At 42.7% G+C, this 24,345-nt stretch overlaps 1 protein-coding gene across 3 annotated transcripts; it reads left to right on the plus strand.

Moving 5' to 3' along the window:
- The first annotated feature begins 1,901 nt into the window (after positions 1–1,901).
- RNF10 (ring finger protein 10) lies at positions 1,902–24,127 on the plus strand. 3 transcript variants are annotated; one of them, XM_074972558.1, is made up of 17 exons: positions 1,902–2,246; positions 10,329–10,531; positions 11,561–11,760; positions 13,065–13,155; positions 14,352–14,536; positions 14,617–14,753; positions 16,743–16,903; positions 17,621–17,755; positions 17,987–18,233; positions 18,505–18,638; positions 19,061–19,178; positions 19,606–19,707; positions 20,276–20,410; positions 21,174–21,274; positions 21,587–21,647; positions 21,786–21,944; positions 23,980–24,127. In XM_074972558.1, exons 1-17 carry the CDS (start codon positions 2,084–2,086, stop codon positions 24,054–24,056), a joined length of 2,409 nt encoding a protein of 802 aa, XP_074828659.1. In that variant the 5' UTR covers positions 1,902–2,083; the 3' UTR covers positions 24,057–24,127. The 3 variants fall into 3 exon arrangements, with proteins under 3 accessions (XP_074828659.1, XP_074828658.1, XP_074828660.1); XM_074972557.1 differs by having other exon boundaries at positions 1,903–2,246; positions 17,984–18,233; positions 23,980–24,125; XM_074972559.1 differs by lacking the exon at positions 17,621–17,755 and having other exon boundaries at positions 1,903–2,246; positions 17,984–18,233.
- The last annotated feature ends 218 nt before the right edge of the window (positions 24,128–24,345 follow it).

Raw genomic sequence — 24,345 nt, forward strand, 5'->3', positions numbered from 1 at the left:
CTCTGGACCTCCTTTACCTTGACCAGACACATTAATATACTAAATAAGGGTAATGTACTAAGTTTGTTTTATCTTTCTAAGCATCTAGATAGCTAGTGGTATATTTTTGATGGATTCATCACCTTAGTATTTAGGTATCCACCTCTTGGTCAGCAGACTATCTAGATAATTTGTTGACTCGTACAAATTCTCATTTTCATACTTTTTTTTTTTTTTTGGCAGAAAATGCTAAAATGAAGCAGAAGTTCTAATAGATTCCAAGAAATGTGGGACAGTAGCTGACGTTCTCCAACCCTCAGGGTTATTATGGGGCATGTTGCCTCACATTTATGAGATACTGGATCCTTCAAGGGAGGCAGCATTTTATTGAGTCTCTGTCATGACCTGCAATCCTTCTGCATATGTAACCCATTAGCAAGATGGAAACAACTACAGCCTGTATTGATATTTTGCTTTATACCTTGATTTTCCACCCAGTTTTAAAATACTAGTACAGGCACATAAATTGGAAAAGGGGGTGAACAGTGAGGTGGCAAAATTTGTAGATGACACAAAATTATTGTATGGTGTCCAATGAGGACTATGAGGAATGGTAGAAAGACCTAAACTAGCTAAGTGAAAGGGCAACATGATGACAGATGAAATTCATGTTGATAAATATAAAATAATGTACATTGGAGGGAAAAATTGGAACTACCATACACCTTAAAAGGGTTTAAATTAAATGGATCAGATCAGGAAAAGGACCTGGGTATTGGTGTGGGAAGTTCAACAGAGATCTCTGGTAAATGTACAGCTGTGGTAAAAAATGCAAACAAAATGTTAGAATGTACAAGGAATGGGATGGGGAATGATACAGGAAGTATTATAATGTCATTGTATAAACTAGTGCTTCACCCGCACCTGGAATACAATGTTCAGTACTGGTCACAGTACTCAATATTCACTCCATCTCAAAAAAGATATTGTAGAATTAGAGGGAGTGTAGAAACAAGCGATGAGTATGATTGGGGGATGGAAAAACTCTTTTATGACAAGAGATTGAAAAGATTGGTATAGTTTACTTTTGAGAGAAAGCAAGAGGCCTGTGATAAAGGTATCATAAAAGACTTAACTTCTGTTGGTGAGGAAAACAAGCTTTTGAGCTTACACAGAGCTCAGGCCACCTGAGGAAGAGGTCTATGTAAGCTCAAAAGCTTGTCTTGCTTCACAATAGAAGTTAGTCTAATAAAAGGTATAAGAGCTCTGTGTAGCTGAAAAGCCTGTCTCCTTCACCAACCAAAGTTGGTCCCATAAAAGATATTACCTTAGTCATCCACCTTGTCTCTCTAGTAGTTTTCTGTGATGTTATGATTCTGTAACATGCACATAACACAGGTTGGTTTCATCTATACGTGAAAGACAATAAAATTGCTTTACAATATTCTGGGGTTGCAGATTTATGTGATTCTGTGAAGTAGTCTCAAAACCAACTCAGATGTGAAAAGAATGATAACTCCCACAATGCTCTGCTCCGGATAATACAAAACAACGCAGAGAACTAATAGCATGAAACACTAAGAACTACACCTCCCATAATGCCTTATGATAGTGAATGCAAACCAAGTACACCCAGATTCATTAGAGAACTACAATTCCCAGCATACATTGGGACAGCCGGCTCCTATATAATGAGTTCCATCCGGGTTCTTGTCTTGCTGTTGGCGACTCGTCGCCATTACAGGGGAACAGCTACGGTACGCGGTAGCTGTAGGAGCGGCGCCGAGGAGCCCGCGCTGCCTGGGCGGCGCCGACCACCCCCACCGCAGCCAGTGCCGGGCCCCGCGGGGCTCCCCGTCCTGTTGCCACCCCCCCCCCCGGAGCCCCGCAGGCCCGGCCCGGCCTCCTCCCGGCTCTCTCCCTGTTTAAGCGGAGCAGCGAGAAGATGTCGCCATGAAGGAGGCCGAGTCAGCGCTGCGCCGCCCCTGTCGGTCCCCTTCGCGGGCCATGAGCCTGGGCCCCCGTCGCCTCCCCCAGTGCCCGTCCTGCCCCGCAGCTCAGAGCCGCTGCTCTCCACTCCCCAGCGCCGTCAGGGCGCCCGTTGATGCTGCAGAGCTCGCCCAGCGCGGCCCCCGCCTCAGCTTCCGACATGGACAAGAGCAGCCCCTGCGGTTCCGGGATCCCCGGCTCCTCGGCCGGCAGCAAAGGGCAGCAGACCCGCTCCGCCTCGGCCGGGCCGGCCGCGGGGGAGTCTAAGCCCAAAGGCGGTAAGAGACGGGCCCGGGGGGAAGGGGCGCTGGGGTAGGAGCGTAGCCTCCAGCCAAGGTGCTGGCAGGTGTGTTGCACTAAGAGGGACGGGGCAGGGGTGGGGTGGGCCGCCAGGCTGTGTAACAGTCGGAGGGCTCCATGCTTCTGGGAAATGTTAACATCCCTCCCCAGGAGGTCGGCATGGGGCAGTGGTACTAAGGGTCCAACGGGTTGGTCCGCAGCCCAGGTGGTATTGATCCACTGTTGTTTCCCTCTGACAGGATACAGGGATACTGTGAAATGAGTTGGTGAACTTGCAAGTTTCCAGCCCTTAACATACTGGGCGTGTCTGGTAGTTTTGGAGAGGCCAAGAATTGTATGCCTGGCATGCATTGCCACTGTATTATCACTTAATGGAGCTTGGAAACTTGACCATCTCTCCCTTGTAGGTGTTCTTTAGGTCAGCGCTGAGACACACTTGAGGGAGAGGGGGAAGATGTGTAAAGAAACTTTCTTGCTCACGTCCATTTGTGCAGTACATGAATGGACAGTCACTTTGCCCATGCTGTCACTTGAGCCGCTTGTAAGCACTAAGATCACTATTGATGTTGTTAAACAAACAAACATGCTATCAGTTTCTGGTCTTCCTATATCCTGGTCAGCTTAAGCTTTCAGCAGCAATATTATCTCCTGAGTAAGGTTCCTTTCTGGTGTTAATAGAAGTGTGGTGTATGCCAAGATGATGTGACCTGAAGTAGTACTCTGCCTTTTGAATGGTGGCTTCCTGCCTAGGATGTCTAAGCAACTTACAAATTACGGCTTGACCCGCCTTGAGGCAGGGCCAATATCTTAACTACAGATGGAAAGGCTGGGACTTACACAAAGTTAAATATTAGAAAGCTTTGTTCCTAGCTCTTCCAAAATCCAGGAATAATAAATCCTCATCCCTTGGTCTAATTACAAGATAAGTGGTGTTAAACTTGCTTGGTGGAGAGGGCTGAATTTCACTCATATGTTCAATGGGACAGGTTATAAATCTAGATTTACACACATCACTCAGTCCACACCAGACTGCTTACTTTTGGTAGGAGGCTTATACTAGGATCAAAATTAGAAGTGGCAATTGAACATCTGATTATCACTATTACTTATTCAGTACCACTTAGTGGGAGAACATGCTTATCATTAGGACCATTATTTCTAGCCTTTTGTCTTTCCTCCATTCTTCTGTTTTCTCTCCCTCATCCCTGTTTGTGTTCTGTCTTTCCCTCAGGTTCCCTTAACTGCAGCAATGCCTAGTTCTCTCTTCCAAGGGGAACATTTCCACTCCTTTTCCCATTTTACTGCTCACCTTTTTAGCAAGTGAAGTAACCTTGTAACTGAGCTTTAGAGTTAACTGTCTTTGAGATAGGAGGTGGAACATCCATACTTCTAGAGCTGTTTCAGGCTGCCTGCAGACTTTGGGAAGATCACCCATATTAGTTTACACTTGGATCACATTTTGAAGGCTTTCTTTGCAACTGTGAGTACTAAAAACTCTTAACATGAATATTTTCTGCATAATTTGTCATGCAGGCCATAAAGATACATCAGAGAGGCTGGATCCATCTTGCAGGCTGTACGTTTGACACCCTTGCACTCTAGTATTAAAGGGATCTTGTATGAACCTATAGTAGTTAAATATAACATTTCAGTTTAGATTATTATTGCACATAGCTTCTCACTGATGGTTTATAAACCATCTTGTGTATCACTTGTACAGTTGCACTACATTATTTTAAGCTAAGGGTCTGATTGTCAGAAGTGCTGAGCAGTAGCCGTTCCATCCTGAGGCAGTTGGAGTTCTTGGAGCTTGACACTCTTGACAGTTTGATCCTAACTGTTTCTAAGTATTGAAATTTGCAATAATACTTGATATTGCTGGACCCTTTGACACAGAACTATTCACAATACAGTCTAATTGGAATGGTGCTGGGATGGCTTGTACTCCATTTCCTTCCTCTTGGGTGTTTTGATGTCTTAATTGTATTATAAAAAAGTGTTGGCATAATGACAATGTATACCTTGGTGAGTCTACCAGTGAAATGAAATAAGCTTCAAAGAGTAGCTATAGACATAATGAATGAGATAATGAAATATGTGGCTCTAACTCTTAAGGTGTTAACTTCTCCCCAAGACTTCACTGCATATGTCAAATTTGAAGGGCATACGTGACATACTTTATCTTTAAGCAACTGGAGTGTGTGCCAGATTACTTGAATGTGGAACACCAATATCTTTTTAGGCTGCACCATAACTGATATTAATTTTAACTTAAAACCTGTTTTTAAAGATGTTTTGTCATTGTGAGTCAAATATGTGGGTTCTTTTTTTTTTTTTTTTAAACTGAACAACTAAGTTCTACAAAGATCCCCTTCATGATTCAATAGCTGGGTTTGAAGCTGGGCCCTTTAGACTCCCCATACAGATCCCTACCACTTGAGATAAAGGAATAAATGTTATCCTCAGTGGGCCAGCTACTAGAAGGGAGGAAGAGGAGGATACTGAACAGTTCTGGGATTCTAGCCATGGAAGGGGAACAGGGTGGTTTATTACACAGAACAGCCAAGTACAGTACATACATTTTGGTACATTTATTCTGAAAGGCACTGTGGCTGAATGGATTAAATGTGGGGTCTGTCACTGAAGAACTAGATTCCATTCTAGTTCTGCCAAAAATGCTCTTGTAAAACTTTCTCTTTGTAAAATGGGGCACAGTGGTGATGCTTGCCTGCTTCCTATGGTAGGGATATGGTGCTTTGCTCAATGTCAGTCCAGAGAAATATAAACAGCCATGGGTGGGAACTCACGGTTTTCTGATACCCTTTACCCTAGAGAGAGGTGGTCAGGGAAGCTGAAGTGAAAGTTTCTCCCATCCCCCAGCAGAATATCCACCAACTTGGCAATGCTGCAGAAGAGGGAGACTAATGTAACTGAAATGCAGATCATATGTTAAATCTTCTCTCTGGAGAGGACTGAGTGAAGAATTACAAGTCAGAGGCCTATCTTTTACAAGAAGCAGTAAGGAGGCAACAGAGCCTCAAAGATTCTTACTTCGTATCAAAGTATGAAATATAGGCCATATACTAATACAAAGAGACTATACCAAGGGCTGTTTTTATGTTTAAATGTTTCACACTTAATTTTCTAAGCTGTTTCCTAAATAACTGCATAGTGGAAAAATTGGGGGGTTTTAATATGTTTTTTGAGGTATAAAGATCGCCTGAAAGGATTCTTCATTAAAATTAACTTTTTTTTAAATTTTTGTAATTCAGGCATAGACTGGAATACTCAGATTGGAGAGATAATGTCAATTATATAGCAAAAAGCTATAAACTGAGCTGTTTTAATTGGATTGTTTTAAAAATTGTGTTAATGCCTGACTTAAGACTTAGTATTTATTTATTCAAAATGTTAACTTCTGAATATATATCCACTCAGGTACTATTCTAGTGCCTCAAAGGTATTGATACACTAGAGTAATGATCAACTTGCTCGCTTTTGTATATAGCTGTAAGTCAGCAAATAGCTCTGAGGTTCCCTCTGAAAGAAATGCATTTGAAAATGAAGTGATTTAGAAGCTTAGATCCCATTGACTTTCAGTAGAAATTAAGCTCTTAAGTCATCTAGGCACTTCTGAATGTCACTTGCTGTGAACAGTTGAGAAACTGGAATAGAGACTGGTGAAATAGAGTACTTTATCACAGCTTCTGACTTGTGGATAAGGCACCTTGTGCTCCCTTTCAGGGTGTGCCTTGAAACTGTTTATAGAACTAAAATGTTCTAAATGTGAATTCAAACTTTGAAAATTTAAACACAATGCTCCCATGTCTGAGGGGCCCCCTCCTCTCACAATTAAAGATAAGAAATGTGATGTGTTCTACCTAGGGTTCATATATTTGAAATGAGATAACTATTAGAAATGAGCCCTGCTTCATTAAAATGAGCTGTTTCTGGATTAACACTTCTAGAGATGATTAGTGCTTTCAAAAGTATTCATCATCATTAGATTGGAACAAACTGCAGGGCCCCCGAAGTGAGAATGTATGTTTGTTTGTTTTTTGGCAACCAGTAGCGAAAGTCTATTTGGAAATGATAGTTAGTTTTTTAAAAGCATGTACATACAAAGTCCATTAAAATTATTTTTTGGGAAGTGGAGGTAGGGACAGGAACTGAAAGCTTTTTCTAGTCCAAGGAATAAAATTCTGAATTAATTTTGGGCTAAATACAGAAGACCGCTGGATAAGTACCTTTGGTAGGAGAGGTCACCAGAGGCAGTTCATAGTAACCTGAAATCCATAACTGAGGCATATCGGGGAAGAAAGATGACAGTGGACAGAAGCTTTTTTCTGACATGCTGCCTGCCAAAACAATCAGAAGGAAGAAAAGCCCTTTTCCTGTAGTTGTAGGGAAATAGGCAATCCTATCTAAGATGAGCTTTTGCAGCAAGACTAGACATTCATACGGTTTCTCTGGCTTTATATCTGACTCTTCTCTCATTTCAATCTTGTTTTACTACAACCCTGGTGGTTCTTAAAATTCTTGAGAATTTTCATGCAGACCATCCTGAAGAGGGGAACTGCCTTCAACCAGTGAAGTTGTGAAGAAAAGGTGTCTGGAGCCTATACCACTCTGGATTCTTGATCAAAAGGCACAGACTATGGTCAAGGAATCCCTAAAGTGTGATGCAGTAAAGTCGTCATAATGATGAAAGGGAAACTCCTAAAAGCCATGGAGTCAGGTTGAAGGGATGTAATATGATAGGAATGTTCTGGTAAGCGTTGACTGACAATTTAATGTTCATAATGGCTGTAATTTTGTGTTAGCTGTACTAAGGTGGGAAATTTCCTTGCTGTCAACTGCAGGGGAAGATTACTGCTACACCTGACAAGAAGTAATCTGACCCAATTTAAAGAGACTGAGGCTATAAAGCTATCTTGACCCCTTGTTTGCAGATACATTTTTCTGTCCCCTTGTGCTCATGGATTGAAAAGTTCAAAGTTGCTGTGGCCTGTCTAGAATATGCACTGTGACTGTAAGAAGGCTGTTCAATGATGAACTTCAGCTCTATTGGCTTTCCATATAGACATTCTTAAAGTTAATTTATGAAAATACTAATCCTAATCCAATAGCCATTCCTTGTTTTTGGAATGAATTTTAATTATACCAGAGACAATATCCTACTCTGTGGTGTAAATTACAGCTTCTTCTCTACACTCAGAAAAGTCTGTCCAAATCACCATAGTCCAGGCCTGGTTACACCCTGAATATTTAGCTGCAACTGGTGTGCTTCTCCAGATAACATTCTGCACCTAAGGTGTCAGGCTGACTTGCAGTCTCTCCCATGTGCACTGTAACTGCTGCACAACTCAAAGACACATGCTGTGATACAATAGCAGGAACTGTTTGAGTTCTCAATTCTGAATTTGGCTCTGCTATTAGGCCAAGTACATCACTAGTTTTGTCAGTAAATAGTGGCAGAGTGGTTGCATAATGCTTCTTGAAAGCTTCCCTGTCACTTCTTAACTAATGATTAATAAATTACTGCCCTTCTATTTCTCTATGTAATCTGAAAGGTGTTTGGCTTTCGTCTTAATTTTGAAGATCTTCTACTGCAAGATTATCACTCTTTGGAAATCACAGGCACATCTGACAAGTAAAATTCAGAATTGCGTAGGCTTTTAGCTGTGACTCCACTGGAAGCTGAACTGTGAAAACTGGTGCAGTAGGCCTCTTAAACTAGTGTTCCCCCACAATTCTAAAGTGTGGTGGCCACACCTTTCCATCCTTATGCATTTCCTTTCTACTAAGAGGTGAAAGCTTTAATTGGTCTTAAGATACATTTGCTTTTTTTTAATGTGTTGTATTTTAAAAGCATCTGGATGCTCAGTCATGTAGAGGTATGCACAGCCCTTACTGCTCCCTAAACACACTTTTGGGGGTGGGGTCAGGAGGGAGAAATGAAACTTTTGCAGTGAAAAGTGTGGAGAACAGACATGAATGAGATCATTTGGTTGCTATAAATGTGCAGTTGGGTTGCTCCTGATGCCTGTAGCTCAGGAGTAATAGTGGAAGATAGTTACCAAGGTTAGTGGAACAGTAATTAATATGATCTTAAAATAGGGAAGGAGGGAAGCTGTTAGCTGCAAAAGACTTGTGCAGAATCCTGAGTGATGAAAAGGGGGCAGAAGCCTGCTACTTCCCAATATGTGGGTCTAGATGCAACTGATATTCTAGTGCTGCTATTGTGAGGCATTAGATTTGATATGTCACAATGGACCTGATGCAATGTTAATTAACATATTTCTGGGAGGGAATGGTGTATTGGCATATCTGTGGGCTGATGACATTGAAAATTAAGCTCTAATTTTATTCTGCTGTTTCAGGAAACAAATGTATTAACCTGGTAATGCCACTAGATACACAAGGAAATGGATTACCATGTTTGGACTCAACCTGACTTTACATTTAAGAACTTATTGGAACTTTAGGGGGAAGTGCTTTCTAATGTTACGGAAAGATCCTCTGCAGTAGTCTAGGAAGCATTAGCAACTCTTGTACACATTTAGAATACCCAACTAATGTCTGATGGCTCTTCCATTCTTGTGAGCCTTCGAATTAAAGCCACTACTTTGTGCTTGCTGCCAGTGCTTTCTGTGTTAAAATGCCAACAGTGTGCTCAGCACTCTCACCAGGCAAACAATCCCTGTATCCAGGATTTGGGGATTTACTCATTAAAACACAGATTAGATAGCTGCACTGGGAGACCAAAGGTGGTAGTGGTGTGTTGAGGCGGACTGACATTTTGTGGGCGTTGTGGAAGAAGTGTGGCTTTCAAGAAGAGAGCCTGATGCATTGTACTACCCTAAGCATAGGGCCTAGGATGAAAGAAGGCACAAAGGAGAAAAGGAAGTAAACAGAACAGTGATTAAAAAGAGAAGCCCACATAATAGAGAAATGTGGGAGATCTAGAGACAGACAAATGCAGGCAGGATGGTACCTTTACACATTCTAGACCTGAAAACTCATGTAATCAACTAAGGGCATGTCTACAATACAAAATTGTCAACTGAAGTTATGACAGCATACAGCTGCTGCAGTAATTAAATCGCTTTGTGTGTCCACACTATGCTTCTTGTGTTGGCAGTGCAAGTCCTCACCAGGAGCCCTTGTACTAACTGTACTGTCAGTGCAGGGCATTGTGAGATGGCTTCTGAAAGTCAGTAACAGTTGATGTAAGCATCAGTGTCTAAGCTGATGCTGCGTCGACCTAATTACATTGACTCTATGCCTCTCATGGAGGTGGAGTTAAGTCAGCATAGCGGGGCAGTCACGTTGGCAGGAGCAAAATTTTAGTGTAGACACTTACATGTTTAGGTCGATGTAAGCTGCCTTGCATTGACCTAACTCTGTAGCGTAGACCAGGCCTATGTGTTCCCAGAATAAAAAACTAACTGATGGCTATTGAGTGTTTTGGAAGAACACCAGAAGCTAGAAAATTCAATCTTGATTACTTGGTGTCAAATGGTTTTAATTAAACATACCCTGCTAGTGGCTGTTCCTGGTTCTAGCCTGAAACTAGTTCTGTAAATGAATCAAGTGTAGTGTAATACTGTCCTCAGTTCAGCTAAACACCTGCCTTATGTCTCTAGTCCTTTGCTTGGTATAAGCTCTAAGTAGTGGTGGATTTTGGTGTATGTTTCAGTAAATGCTGATTACGGAGCTGATTCTGCATAGAAACTATCCATGGTAGGAAGAACCTGGACAATAGAAGCTAACTTAGATGCATCTTATTTCAAGGCAGCAAGACATCTGTCTTTGTTGGATGCATAGGTTCCTGGATACTAATGTGCCTGAAAAGTACTTTGCTGTGGGTTTGGTGGTGTAGTTAGAGAAGCCTTGGAGCTCTGGATAAGAGTCAGTATTGCTGTAGACAGGTATAAAAATGATCCAGGCCAAATGCGGTCCTGTCTTAAAGGCATAAATTACTTGACTGCCACTAGAAAAGCAGTGGAAGTACCTCGCTGAGCTTGAGTCTGATGATTTTTTTTTTTCCCCCCCAGATGGTAAGAATGCAAGTGGATCCAAACAACGTTACAATCGTAAAAGAGAAACTTCATATTCAAAAAATGAGAACTTTTCCAGCCAGTCCCGTCGCTCCAATTCACAGAAAAGCAAAGCTTTTAACAAGATGCCCCCTCAGAGAGGGGGCACTGGGGGCAGTGGCAAACTTTTTAGCTCTTGTAATGGTGGAAGACGAGATGAGGTGAGAATTGTAATGCTATGTCTGCAAGGCCTCTTTTTGTGGGACAAGAGGATCACTCTGACCTGCTAGTTAGGTCTCCTGTGTTCCCTTTCTGGGCTAGGAAGGGCAAGAACCCTGAGGTGGTAACATCGCTGAGATGCCAGATTGAGTGAGATCAGAACAACTTTGCAACATCTGAGAAGAGGATGCTCTTTGGTCTGAGATTTCTTCAATAACAAGACCAGTGAAACTAACAGAAGTACAGTCTGAGGAATGGGTGTATAGACAGGCCACATGCATATTGTGAAACACAGGTTCTTCATGAAAATGATCTCTTAGTAATACAGCTTTCAGTTCCTAAATCTGTGACACATTTATGTCCAACCATTTGTGTATTCTGAATCCCACATTATGGAATATTTAGCAAAGTAATCTGACTAGTCTTGATGTGATCTAGTGAGGAATAAAGGCAGACCAGGAATCCTTTCATGCTGATGTATACTATCGGTCTGCCTCCCCCCACTTGGCATATAACCATGTTACACCCATTTTTTTTAAAACTAGCAATTTAGTCTACAAGTATCACGTATTCACTTACTATATTTTCTGAGTCCTTATTCTGACCATTTCAACTATATGGAAACTAATCTAAAATCATGAGATCCCTGGAATGATCCTAAAGCTTGCAATACTGGCTCTTTAAAGGGATATTGTCATTTTAAAAATAGCTTTAGTTGTTTAGGATTAGAGACATGGGTAACAAGTTTTTAAAAATTAAAAAAGCTTTCACTTTTCACTACAAAGGTTGCTTTACACTTCCATTTATACAACGGAAAAAGATTACCCAATCTTAACTTTCAAGTTCCTTTGCATTTCTAATGCTGCAGTATTTGATCTTCAGACCTGGAGTGGGAGAAGGTGAGTAGGTAGGGGTAGTGCATTTCCCTGTATACCATTGAAGGGAATGGATCTGTGCTTGTGCTGATAGGTTGCAGTGTACCAGCTTCCAGTAAATTCTAACCAGAACTGTGTCCTTTTTTTTGTTTTTAGGTAGCAGAGGTTCAACGGGCAGAGTTCAGCCCTGCCCAGTTCTCTGGTCCAAAGAAGATTAGTCTGAACCACTTATTGAACTTCACCTTTGAACCCCGGGGCCAAGCAGGTCACTTTGATGGGAATGGACACGGCAACTGGGGGAAAAGGAACAAATGGGGACACAAACCCTTCAACAAAGAGCTCTTCCTACAGGCCAAGTGAGTGGAAGATCAGCAGGGCTCCTAGACATTCATATGAATGAGCTCTAAGGGAATATGTATTCACTCTGTAGGTAATTGAGTCAGGGAATTCAGTATTTAATTATACTGAATGTTTGTAGTGAGTGGTGTGGTTTGTTTTTTTTTGTATTAGTTACTGAAGTTCTGCTCCACTGGTTCTGCCTCCACAGTATTGGTGCAAGGGTTACCTTGTGTGTACGCAGAAGGGTGAAATATGTTCTTTTCCTGATTATAAAAGGCGATATTGGTATCTGAGAGAAAACAAAGGAAATGCAGTTAAAGGGACTGAGTGTGAAGGATGGAAAGGGTAACACCCTTCTGCCCAAATACTCAAGCACCACCTGTAAAATTTAATATACCCTGTTGGGTCCGGGAAGGCCTGTGGTCCCTTTCCCACTTAAGTAGTTCACATTTCCTTTCTAACTCAAGTAACGTGGTGTAAACAAAAAAACCTCAATCCATTTTAGTACAATGAGATGTTAAAAGGTGCTTCTTTTGGGATCAAAGCAAGTCTCAATTTTTAAGTCCTCATGTGCAGAGGTCTTTGTTTTTAAACAGATACATTGTAATAGTTACTCATCTTTATCTTTAAAGATGACTTGAATAATTTTAACTTATGCTTAGAAATTTGTACTGAATGCATCAATAATCAAGGTAGTTAGTCAGTTTAGCAGATGAACTCTCTTTTTTTTTTTTTAAGCTAATATACTAATGGCTTTCTCTCTAATATGGGGCAGGTTGAACATTTTCTGTATCTGATCACCACCTTTAAGACCATGAAAAGTACTGCTAAAATTGTGGTCGTTTACATTTTTGTATACTATGGTAAAATGTGAATATACTTTATTGCTATAGAGACTTCTTATAGCACTTGTCTGAATAGTATGTGATTTCCTGCCTTGTGTTCTACCTAGTTCAGTAGTTTCCTTTATGGAAACCTGTTTCCTCTGCATAAGTTCCCTTTTGTTTAGTCTGTACTCAGACAAGAACTCAGGCAGGATAGCCAAAGCGCAGGGAGAAGAACCGTGTCCAAAGATGTGCTGGCTCTGAACTTAGTCCTGTTAGGTTCACTGATGGTAACTGCTGGCCATGGTCAGCCTAGATGCCAAGTCTTTTCACGTACCCAGCATATGGCTGTGCTAGGCATTCTTGGGTACTGTCCTTAAGGACAGGACTGACTTGGTCTCTTGAGGATCTTAATCCAAAGGCCGCTTCTGCTGTTACCTGGACACAGTTAAAATAGGTGACTGATCAACTATGATGCTTTTGTGTCTTCCGTCCAGCTGCCAGTTTGTGGTGTCTGAGGAGCAGGACTACACAGTGAACTTTGCTGACCCAGATACCTTGGTCAACTGGGACTTTGTGGAGCAAGTGGTCAGTAGTGATGGGATGGGTGTTTAAAACTTATTTCTCCTTCTACCTATCTAATATTTTAAAAAAAAAAAAAAGTGCCTACCTGTTGCTCTAGTTGCTTTTGACATAATGGGTCTTTAGTTGCCATCAAGTCTCTTTCCTCCTAGCATTGCGTGAATAACAGAGGAGAATCTGATAGGGAATTACTTTGGCAAGACTCCGTACATGATAGGAGCTTAAGACTGCCAAACACTCTTATGAGGAAGATCTCTTCCTCCTTGCTGTATAGATGGAAGTTTTATAGGGATATTAAGTGTGTTTCTGATGCACTTTTTTCCCCATAGTATTATGGAGAAATGTTGTCAGCCTTCTGACAAGGTCACAGGGATGGAGTTGAAGGAAGTGTGCTGTGTAGAATGCTTTTACAGACTCTTATGCTGTGCATGGGCAAATGTCTTTTGCCTCACAACAAAAATCTGTAGCTACTTGAAGCACCCCAGGATTCCAACCAGATCTAGAAAATAGCATCTGTCTGTGTGTCTCTCTCTCAATACTTAGTCTATGATGCAGAGCATGCATTTGAGAGGGAGTGTGTTTGCTGTTATCCTGAGCTTGATGCTTCTTTGGGAACTCATGCGTGTGCACACTTCCCCCAGTAGTCTTAAACAGATTACATATACATTATTTAAGAAGCATCTGTCTAATCTTCTAATATGTCTGTTTAAAGAAATCAATGGGTCCTAAATTTCTAATCAGGGAGATGCAGAGAAGTTTAGTTGTGTAATTATGTTGTGAAGTCAAGGTGACACCAAGAAGTCCACTGTTGTCTGTAAGATTAGTTGCTTTCAGATGACTATGCTAGTAATCCTGGAGATGGGGGTCAGTGAACACATGAAAAGGGAAACTAATCTGACTAGGACACCAAGCCTCCTAGTACATTTGAAGAGTCTGACAACAATACCCTGTAGATGGCTCTACAGACTACCCTATGTGCATTTTAAAAACATTGTTCCTGCTAAATCATATGATCAATTTCTTGGTGACTGAAGGAATATACTCTCCCTCTTTCTTGGAAAGGTTCCAGTCTGTCTTGACCAAATATTTCCACCCTCTAGAGAAAGTGACAACTTTGTAACAAATTCCCAAACAGATATCTCAATTTATAATCTCTAGCTTTAGTAATTTCTTTATATTATGCTTCTCTTATGGCCATCCAGCGAATTTGTAGCCATGAAGTGCCCTCCTGCCCAATATGCCTGTATCCACCTACGGCAGCCAAGATCACCCGTTGTGGGCATATCTTCTGCTGGGCATGCATTCTGCACTATCTCTCCCTGAGTGAGAGAACCTGGAGCAAATGTCCCATCTGTTATGGGTCTATTCACAAGAAGGATCTCAAGAGGTAAGACTTGCAGGGAATTCAAATCCCTTCATCTTTCTGTAAAGTTAATTCTTGCTACTTAGTCTATTTCTGTATTGCAGTGTTGTTGCTATGGAAACACGCCAGTATACAATTGGTGACACCATTACAATGCAGCTGATGAGAAGGGAGAAAAGTGTTTTGGTAGCATTGCCCAAATCCAAGTGGATGAATGTAGAGCAGCCCATTCACCTTGGAGGTGAGTACTTGTGAACACTCTCCTGGAACATTGGCCACATGTATGACTAAAACTTGGATGTGGAAGCTGGTTGCTATGGGGAAACCTCACTTCTCTCACTCTACGTGGATTTATATATGGCAGATTACAAAACATTGCTTTTAAATACTGATCAAGTTAACTACCACCTCTTAAATGACTGACCTGCAGTCTCCTACCCCATAACTCACTTCCATAAGCTTGCATCATACATTGTATTCTTTTCTAGTTTCTGTGCTGCAAGGCCCTGCCATCCCAGAATAATTTACACAACAAGCCAACATTCAGTATTTCATAACTGTTAGTGCATCACTGCAGAGCTCACTTCCTTTTGTTGGTCTCTCTTTGTTCCCCATACGTGGGTTTTTTCCCACCTCTTTCTCCCCCCCCCCCTTCAAATCATGGCTCAGCCGCAGAGTGAATTATTTTAGATTTGACTTACTCTGTAGTTTATGCTAGATTATTTCAGAGATGCTGTGTGTAGCAGCAGCATATGCATGATTCTACCAGTGGAATCTCCTAATGGGGAATATGGGAAAACTTTCAGGTTCTTGGGAACCTATTACCTATCTGGGGCTTGATCATGAGCTTCATAGAGTTATTTATACAGTGTCATATGTTTAAAGCACTAACAGATAAGATGATGATACAATTTGTGTGACTGGTGTCAACGTTCTTCATTTTATCACTGCTGCTTTATGGGTTATTTTCACCTGTGGTCTTTCAACCAATCCTATGAGGGAGGACATACCTTAAACTTAGCTCTAAAGGTCAGTCTCCCAATAAGAAAAGGAGTACTTGTGGCACCTTAGAGACTAACCAATTTATTTGAGCATGAGCTTTCGTGAGCTACAGCTCACTTCATCGGATGCATACTGTATGCATCCGATGAAGTGAGCTGTAGCTCACGAAAGCTTATGCTCAAATAAATTGGTTAGTCTCTAAGGTGCCACAAGTACTCCTTTTTTCTTTTTGCGAATACAGACTAACACGGCTGTTACTCTGAAACCAGTCTCCCAACATAGGATCCCGGAGCATAGAACTCATTTCAGATGTTTGCCTTGGATATTTAAAAGTTAAGATTGAGTATACATCAGTAACTTTGGTTAAGAAACAAAACATACAGCACTACAGGGATATTGTAAGACTTGGCGTCCATATAACTGCAAATCCAGAAAATTTCAGCATTCAGCTTGCACTTAAAAGAAATCCAAATATGGTAAGAGATGCAAAATGCACAGACAAGATTCTCTCAACCTCTTCCCCTCTCAATTTTTGTCCTTTAGTGACACTATGAAATTGGGTTGAGGGTTGGATTTGGAGGAATGAAGGATATCTAATGTCCTTTTTAAAAGTTTTGTTTCTAATCTGGGATTTCAAACGCTGAAATTGCTTTTACTTATTTGGGGGCAGAGAGCAAAAGGAATATTTTTGTCACTGTTTAAACTTTGGGTTTAATACCAAACTGAGATCAAGTTCCCCCACCCTCAGAGTGAGAGCCAGCATCCTCTGAGGCCCTCCATCAAAATGAGGAAAGACCAGACTTGCCATTCCTGATGCTGTTAGGGGGGTTAAGGCAGGAAATACCTTCCAGGCACTGCTTATTTCATAAAGAGACCAAAGCCCATCCCTTTTTTTTATTTAAAAAAAAAAAAAGCCTTTTATGGGTTCTCTAAATATGCAGAATCCCACCCTACAAATGTTTGATGTGACCAAGTCACTAAAACAAATATCTAGTGCAGAAATTCTTGCTGAATGTTTATGGAGACTTAACTTAATAGCTTGCTATTGGGATTTACAATAAACTGATCTCCTATCTTAGTAACTTCTTGCCAACAACATTGCTTATGCACAGATTTAGTCTTCCTAGTAGACTTGCCCACACAGAGAGTAGATGAGATTTTAATAGGAATGGCCAAGTTGAATTTGGACCTTGCTGCACATTGGATGTCTTACTGATATTCTTTCCAGATGAGCAGCACAGCCAATTCTCTAAGCTGTTGCTGGCATCCAGGAAGCAGGTGCTGCAGTGGGTGATCTTGGAAGAGAAAACAGCATTGCTACGACAGTACGAGGAGGAAAAGCACACCCCTGAGGCTTGCTTTATTGAGGCAGCTATCCAGGAACTGAAGGTGAGGATCCCCAGTTGTGGTAGATGTTAATGGTATTTGATGCTTACTGTGTTTTTAATGGAGGCCAAGTATCCACAGCAGGTTTGGTTTGGGGGTGGGGGAGCGAGATGAGAAGTATCTCAATATAGAGATTATTTTTGGAAATGTGTGATAATTCAGTATTTGCAGTAGTAACAAAAGAAAATAGTTAAAATCTCAAATATTCTTCCTTTTGGGGCACAGAATACTGGCAAGGTAGCTTGCTTTTGGTGACACCTGCTGATCAAAAGCAGCAATATAAACACTGAAAAGGAATAAGAACTACATGCATCCCAATCACTATCACTGACAGAACTCTGCCACCTGGAATGCCACCAGCCTCCGAGTAGTGTCTTAACTGCAGAGGTAGTTGTGGAAGCTTGCTGTTTGGTGAAGCCAGGCTCTCCTTGTGTCAGGAATAGCTAATTCTTGGGATAATGATTCTTTTGTCTATAAAACCTCTTTAACCAAACCTGTAGGTTATTGCTTGTTTCAAAGCCAGTATGTGGCAGATGGCCTGCAGAGGTCATTTCTAAGTAAGCTGGTGTCTCCCTCTATTACAGAAGTGGCCACTGGGTGAGGGAGAATCTTGATCTGTGACAGTGTGAGACACGAGGGGAGGGAATACTGACGTTTATAATGTCAGTCTCCTGGAATAAACAAGAAACTGAAATGTGTTCTCTTTGGGGTGGCCTGTAGTATCGAGAGAAGGCTCTAGCTTCATTGGACCAGAGTAGCAACATCGATGTCACAGGAGCCACAGTAGCTGTAGAAGAATTGGCCCTGATGGCACCCTCTATGGCCAGGGTGCCTGCAGCTTCCCAGGAGAAAAAGGTGGGTGTTTTGGTCTCCCTTTCTTCCCCAGGACAAGCACAGTTAGGATCTAACTCCACCTCCTCACTATAGTGTAAGGTGAGCAGGCACTGAGGATATCTACCCTTCTCAGAGCATTTGTGTACCAGAGATTATAGTTCTTCTGAATGGGATGATGTGAGTTGGATACTGACTCTACACTGTGTGTGTGTGGTTTTTTTTGTTTTGTTTTGTTTTTTTTTTCTGTAGCAGTGTGTTCTGGAATATCTTTCTGCATTTGATGAAGAGATGGTGGAAGCTCACTCTGATTCTGGAAGCTCCTTTCCTCTTCCCCTGGAAGCAGAAGAGGAGGAGGTACTTGAGGTGGACACTGAGGAGGTACCAGCTGTGAATGCTACAAAAGAAACTAGTCCATCAGAAAGTAACTACCAGGAATCTAAAGTTACAGCCAACAATGAACGTTTGCGCAACAACTCTCCTTTTTACTATTTCTATCAAGGTTAGTGGAATGGGGTCTGTTTGTGGAGGGAGAAGTAAATGCTCACCAAAAAGTGCCCTAGGGGAAACATTTGTAGCTTCAGTGGATTCATGAGCTTGTTAATTAACCCCTATGAAACAGAACTTCAGAGAAGAAAGTCTAACATTTCTTGCCATTAATGTTTGACGCTCCGGGGGAGAAGGGGGTATGGCTTTGAGAAATCAGTAGTTCCAGGGGAGTTACGGATGAGGTGGGAAGTACAGAAGTGACAAGTGAATTTCTTCCCTTGTAGCGGAGGATGGACAGTGTATGTACCTTCACCCTGTGAATGTTCGCTGTCTTGTTCGTGAGTATGGCAGCCTGGAGAACAGTCCAGAGAAGCTCACTGCAGCTGTGGTGGAGATAACTGGCTACTCTATGACCGAGGTAATTGCTGTAGCTTTTTCTTAAAGAGGGCAGTTGAGAGCTGATGGTGGGTAAGATACTACTAGGAAATGCAACTTACAGTGGTTGTCAAGCATTTTGCAATACTCGCTGAAGCACTTTTTTCCAGGCTGGGGGTAGGGTTGGGATCTGCTTAAGGCATCTTTGGAAGCAGCAATGCCTGTAATAAATTCCCATGAATTGACTGGCTTCGTTGGTGTTCCTTCTGTTTCCTCTTCCTGAGAATAGATTAATGGGGAGTACTTGGCATAACTGTTTCCAAGACAGGTTCCTAGAATTTCAAGTGTTTAGTGGGTGAGAGTAATGTCACCCCCAAAAAGCCGGTGATATACGTGGTTGTGAAGGGAGAGACTTGGCCTATGGGTTCTAATGCAACGAGATCTGATATCTTTTTCTCCTTTCAGGATATGCGACAGCGCCATCGTTACCTGTGTCACTTGCCTCTCACCTGTGAGTTCAGCATCTGTGAACTGGCTCTGAAGCCACCTGTCATATCCAAGGAGACCCTAGAGACATTTTCAGGTTAGTGCTTTTGTTCCTTTTCCCAGGAGGGATGATGCCCTGTAACCATAAAGGGTTTGGAAGAAGGGATGTCTGTTTCTGTGGCTGGGAGGACAAATGGATAACAGGAATGTAAAAGGCTGGCTTGCTCCTCAGTCACACTAGTTCATGATGATCCTAGCTAGAATTAGGGATTGCCTAGTTCAGGTTAAGGAACTCCTCTGATTTGTCTGCAACAGGTGAGTGTTTTCTCTCAAACATTTGTAAAATCCACACGAATAAGAGTATGGACAAGGGTGGGAAGGATCAATCTACAGTAGAACATGGACACTGCACTAACTTGCTTATGCATAAATTAATGATCAACTAGTGATAGTGTCTCCAAAACTGAAAAGTTTTACCAAGTATTAGCTTTTACCTGGTCTCCTATGATTTGTGTGACACTTAGATGACATTGAAAAAAGGAAACGCCTGCGGCAGAAGAAAGCTCGTGATGAGCGGCGTCGGGAACGCAGAATTGAGATGGAGGAGAATAAGAAGCAGGGCAAGTGTAAGTCTCACTTAACCACAACTGGTGGGTTTCTACTTCTCTTCAAATGCTGGGAAGGTTTGAGGATTAGGGGTTAATACATTGGGGATAAGGTTGGGGGCCTGCCATGATCACAAGTGAATACGTATTAACCTTGCCATAAATTGGGCTTGCTGTAGAACTCTCTAGCACCCTTTCCTTATACGGTGAGATCATGAGTTGCGCTACCTGGATCAAAGAAGCATTTAACAGAAACTGCACAACTAACATACTACTTTACCATGCCCAACACATTGAAGCTGAAGAACACGGTGGGGGGGCTGCCATGGAAAGGATATACTGTATTCATGTAACTCCCAGGATTCTGTCTCTAAATCCAAATTAATCCCTTCAACTGGAAAGGTGAAGGAGGAACAAACATCTTCTATTTGGGTTTTTTCTCAAGGTGACAGTAGCAGTATTGCTACTTTCCCTTCAAGGAAGAGACCACTCCCAAAGCCCCTGAAACAACTTGACACTTGCACACCAGTGACCCATTACCCCATATTAAGCAATGTTCTTATTAAAAACTTTTTCTGGCTTTCTCTAGATCCTGAGGTCCACATTGCTTTAGAGAACCTGCAGCAGTTTCCTGCCTTCAGCGCCTGTTCAGGAGAACTCATCAGCAGTGATGACCAGAGCTCCTCTTTGTCTCTTCTTGGCAGAAGCTCTGTGCCTCTCACAGGTGAGCAGCTGGAAGAATGCACAGATGGATTGATGCAGTCCCTCCCCCAGGCTTTCTGACTCTGAACACCAACCTAGACTTTCACTGCTGACCACAGAACCCTTTTGTATTGGTGGTGAAATCCAAAAGTTCAGCACCCAGAAATAGAGGACTAAAGTATATCTCTGTAAGTGTTGCCTATCTTCCACTATGTCTTGTCTATATCCTGGGTCTGAGCATTGCACTGCAGCCACCACTTACAAGAAGCCTCATATTGTAGGAAAAGGAATAGCTACTTCCAAGAAATGGACCCCCACTCCCAAGTGGAGCTGGGAAGGTTTGTAAGTAACTCTCTACAATTCTGCCTTGGGTGAACCACCATTTATTTTTCTTGTGTGTTGTAACCTGACACATGCTACCCTTAGCACTGAATATAGGATATGTTTTCCTGGGTTAGTCCTGAGAAGGATCAAGTTCAGTGACTCCACCACCTTAGGTGTATCTCACCTTGGGTCTCCTTTCCAGCATTCTGAGATGGTTCTTGGTCACTTGCTCTCTAGTAAAAGTGTCCCTGTATTAAAAACATGTTGAGACAATCTGTATAAGAGGCTAAATAGCAGAGGGGGAAACTGAAACAGACGAGATGCTTTGAGATGAAAGCTGGAAATTTTGGGCTATAACATGTTGAGTTGGCTGGCACCAGCTTCTTTCTCCTCCGTTACACAAATGTGGGATTTTGCTAATGTAATTAGCTTTCCTGTTTGACTGAATCTTGTCTCTGCAGAGTCTGTCTCAACTCCATTGTCAACTGCTGCCAGCCTGGCTAGCCCATCACTCTGTATTGGGAGCCTGGAAGAAGAGTCTCCCTTGCCCTCCTTTGCCCAGGTAAATCCTCTTCCCTTAAAGTTGCATATGCAACAGAACACCCAGCTGACTATCCTACTTGCTGTTTCCTCACTGGTCTGAATTTTAAGACCTCCAAGCACAGTCCTAGTGGCTGCTAAAATGGGATGATCCCTCCACTCTTCAGTTGATCAGTGCTAATGTTTGGCAAAAGACCCATAATGCTAGGCAAAGTCCTGTTTTCTGGCTTGAAAGTTGTATTGTACAAACTTCCTGGGGTGTGGGCAGGGATGCTGACAGATAGGCCTTGGTCTACTTTCTTATGCACACTTTTTTTCCCCCCTCCCTTGTTAGATGTTGAGAGTTGGAAAAGCAAAGCCAGAAATGTGGCCCAAAGCTGCCTCAAACACAAGAGGTAAGGAAACCCTACCTCCAGTGATTATCTTGCATACTTTCAGGTGTAATGGCTACTGAATAAAAGCACTCTTGTACAAGCTCAGCAACACAACTCTTCCATCATCTGTGGCCTTTCTAGAAATCTCCTTTCTTCCAGATCAGAATAACTTGGCACCTCCTGTTCCAGTGGATAGTGATGGAGAGAGTGACAACTCTGACCGTATGCCTGTGCCCAGCTTCCAGAATTCCTTTAGCCAAGCTATTGAGGCAGCCTTCCTGAAGTTGGATAAGCCGTCCACATCTGACCCCCTCTCTGGTAAGAACAAAGCAGTTTAACATGCCCAGCTCCCTGACACTGGGAGTCCTCCCTCCCAGTGTACAGGGGCCATAAAAGCCCTATCACTGGCTGGCTGGGCAAGTTTCCCCCAGTGCTGGCACTGCATAAGGTTTATGGGCAGTGATGAGCTGCCAAAATCTTAACTGGTTCCCTATAAAAAGTTCTGGTTTAAGGGATGTGCCACAGTATGTATTTTTTGTACCAGTGGGGTTACCATACATTCGTATTTTCCCAAGAGGAATTTTTAAAATTTAAAAAGACAGATTTTAAGAACCAAAATATGACATGTCCAGGAAAATACGGACGTATGTTAACCCTACCTAAAGTTTTTTTTAAAAAGATGGGCCTGAACTAGAAATGAGCTCCGTTTCACATATGTGGGTCCCCGCCACTCCCTGGGGGTATGCTAGGGTGACCAGATGTCCTGATTTTTGGGGGGGGGGGGGTTCTTATAGGCTTCTATTACCCCCCCCACCCTGTCCTGATTTTTCACACTTGCTGTCTGGTCACCCTAGGGTGTGCACATGTGTGGGTCCCAGCTGCTCCCTGTCCCCCTCATTGAAGCAGGTGTTAGGGTTACTGCCCTGGGAACTGCAGGGCACCAGTGGACGTAGGGCCAGCTGCAGACAGGGGCGTGCGGCAGGGGCTGGCTGGAGGCAGGGCTGGCTGCGGGCAGGGTGGTGGGTACTCACAGGGAGAGCGGTTCGGAGCAGCCCAAGCAGTAGGATGCAGCCCAAACCCAGCAGAGCAGCCGGGGACCCACCAGGCAGCAGTGGGAGCAGCAGCACCAGGGCTCATGCCCAGGGCCATGTGGCAGCCCACATGGCTCCTGCAGCACCCCCCCCCCCCCCAGTGGCCGGAGGAGGAATTGCATCACTTCTTGGCCAGAGCCCATCAAAGCCTCAGCGCCCCCTGCAGGGAAGCAGGTTAACAACTGGTTGTAAAACTGCTTCAAAATTTAACAACCAGTTCGTGCGAACATGGTGGTATGTTGGGGATGGAACTGTAACGTACAATACTAGAACCATTCTGAACAGTTCCAGGTTGTGGAGCTGCTCAGAGGCAGCCTTAAGAGGGAGCTGTTCTAAGTTACAGTGGGAGTTGCACCAGCCTCCAACAAGCCCAGAATCGTATAGGCCCAGAGGTGGCTTAAAACCACCTTTGCCCCCTCTTTCCCTGGACTGCACCTGAGTAGGACTTCCGAAGCACAGCACACAAATGTATCTTGGGTATTCATGTGCCAGCTTCTGCTGGCTTCTCCCTATGTGCAAGGATTGGTGTTCTGTGGTAAGGTGAGCCTAGCTCACCCCAAAGTTTTTTGTGCCTCTGGCACTCCAGTGATGATTTCTGCAGCCATATAGATGTTTCAAACTAATTAATTCATATCTAGACTTTCATTTAAATGAATTGGGCATCAATTGATACACTAGTCCTTGTTCTTCTGCTCAGTTTCATGCTGCCATGAAAGTTGCAGTGTATTGCAGACTCAATATTGATGATCCATAACTTGGTAGAACTGTTTCTGTCAGTGGGAAGGAGATGCGCTTTTTTTTATTTCTAACCTTTATGAATGGGATTGAAGTGACCTCCTCTTTGGAGGTGAGCTACTCTCACTTGCTACTCAATATTTGCCTGTATCCAGCTGTGTGATGGGTAAGCATGCTAGTTCAGAGCTACTAAAATGACAGCAATAAGAACAGTTCATACTGCTTGACTATATTTCAAATTCTAGACTCAAAAAACAACCCATCAGATTTCATGTTTCAGCTTTGGACAGCTTCCTCTGTAGCCACCATAAGGGCTGGTAATGTAGTTTTAAAACAAGTCCTAAAATTCTATAGCATTGTGTGGCAAAAATTCCACAGCAATAGACGACAAGGTCCTAGGTACCTACACTGAAACTAACCCTCCTCCCCAACCTATTAACCATGAAATGGGAAGATCTCTGTAGCTGGGGAGAAATATGGCTTTGTCTAAGCCAAAAAAAATATATAAATCTTTCTTTCTTTTACAGAGGAAAAGGGAGGCAAGAAAAGAAAGAAACAGAAGCAGAAGCTGCTATTTAGCACCTCAGTTGTCCACACAAAGTGATGCTGCTGTCCAAGAAAGTTCTGTCTCCTGGTTTTCATTTGCTTTTTGTTTTGCTGCTATAGTTTAAGTATTTAAGCTTGAACAGACTAAATCCATGTTTCCTAGGCCGGGGGGGGGGGGGGGGGGAGGAGAGGAGAGGACCATAGATACCCACTTTTTATTCTAGCACCTTCAATTGGTTTATACAAAATCAAAGTATTAAGAGAAACTGAACCTGCCAGGGTTTCCAGTCTGTGCCAAGTCAGCTCTTTTGGCCCATCAGCAGTTTGAATGTGTTTTACTGCTGTCT

Source organism: Natator depressus, chromosome 15 (assembly GCF_965152275.1).
Source record: "Natator depressus isolate rNatDep1 chromosome 15, rNatDep2.hap1, whole genome shotgun sequence".
NCBI lineage: Eukaryota > Metazoa > Chordata > Testudines > Cheloniidae > Natator > Natator depressus.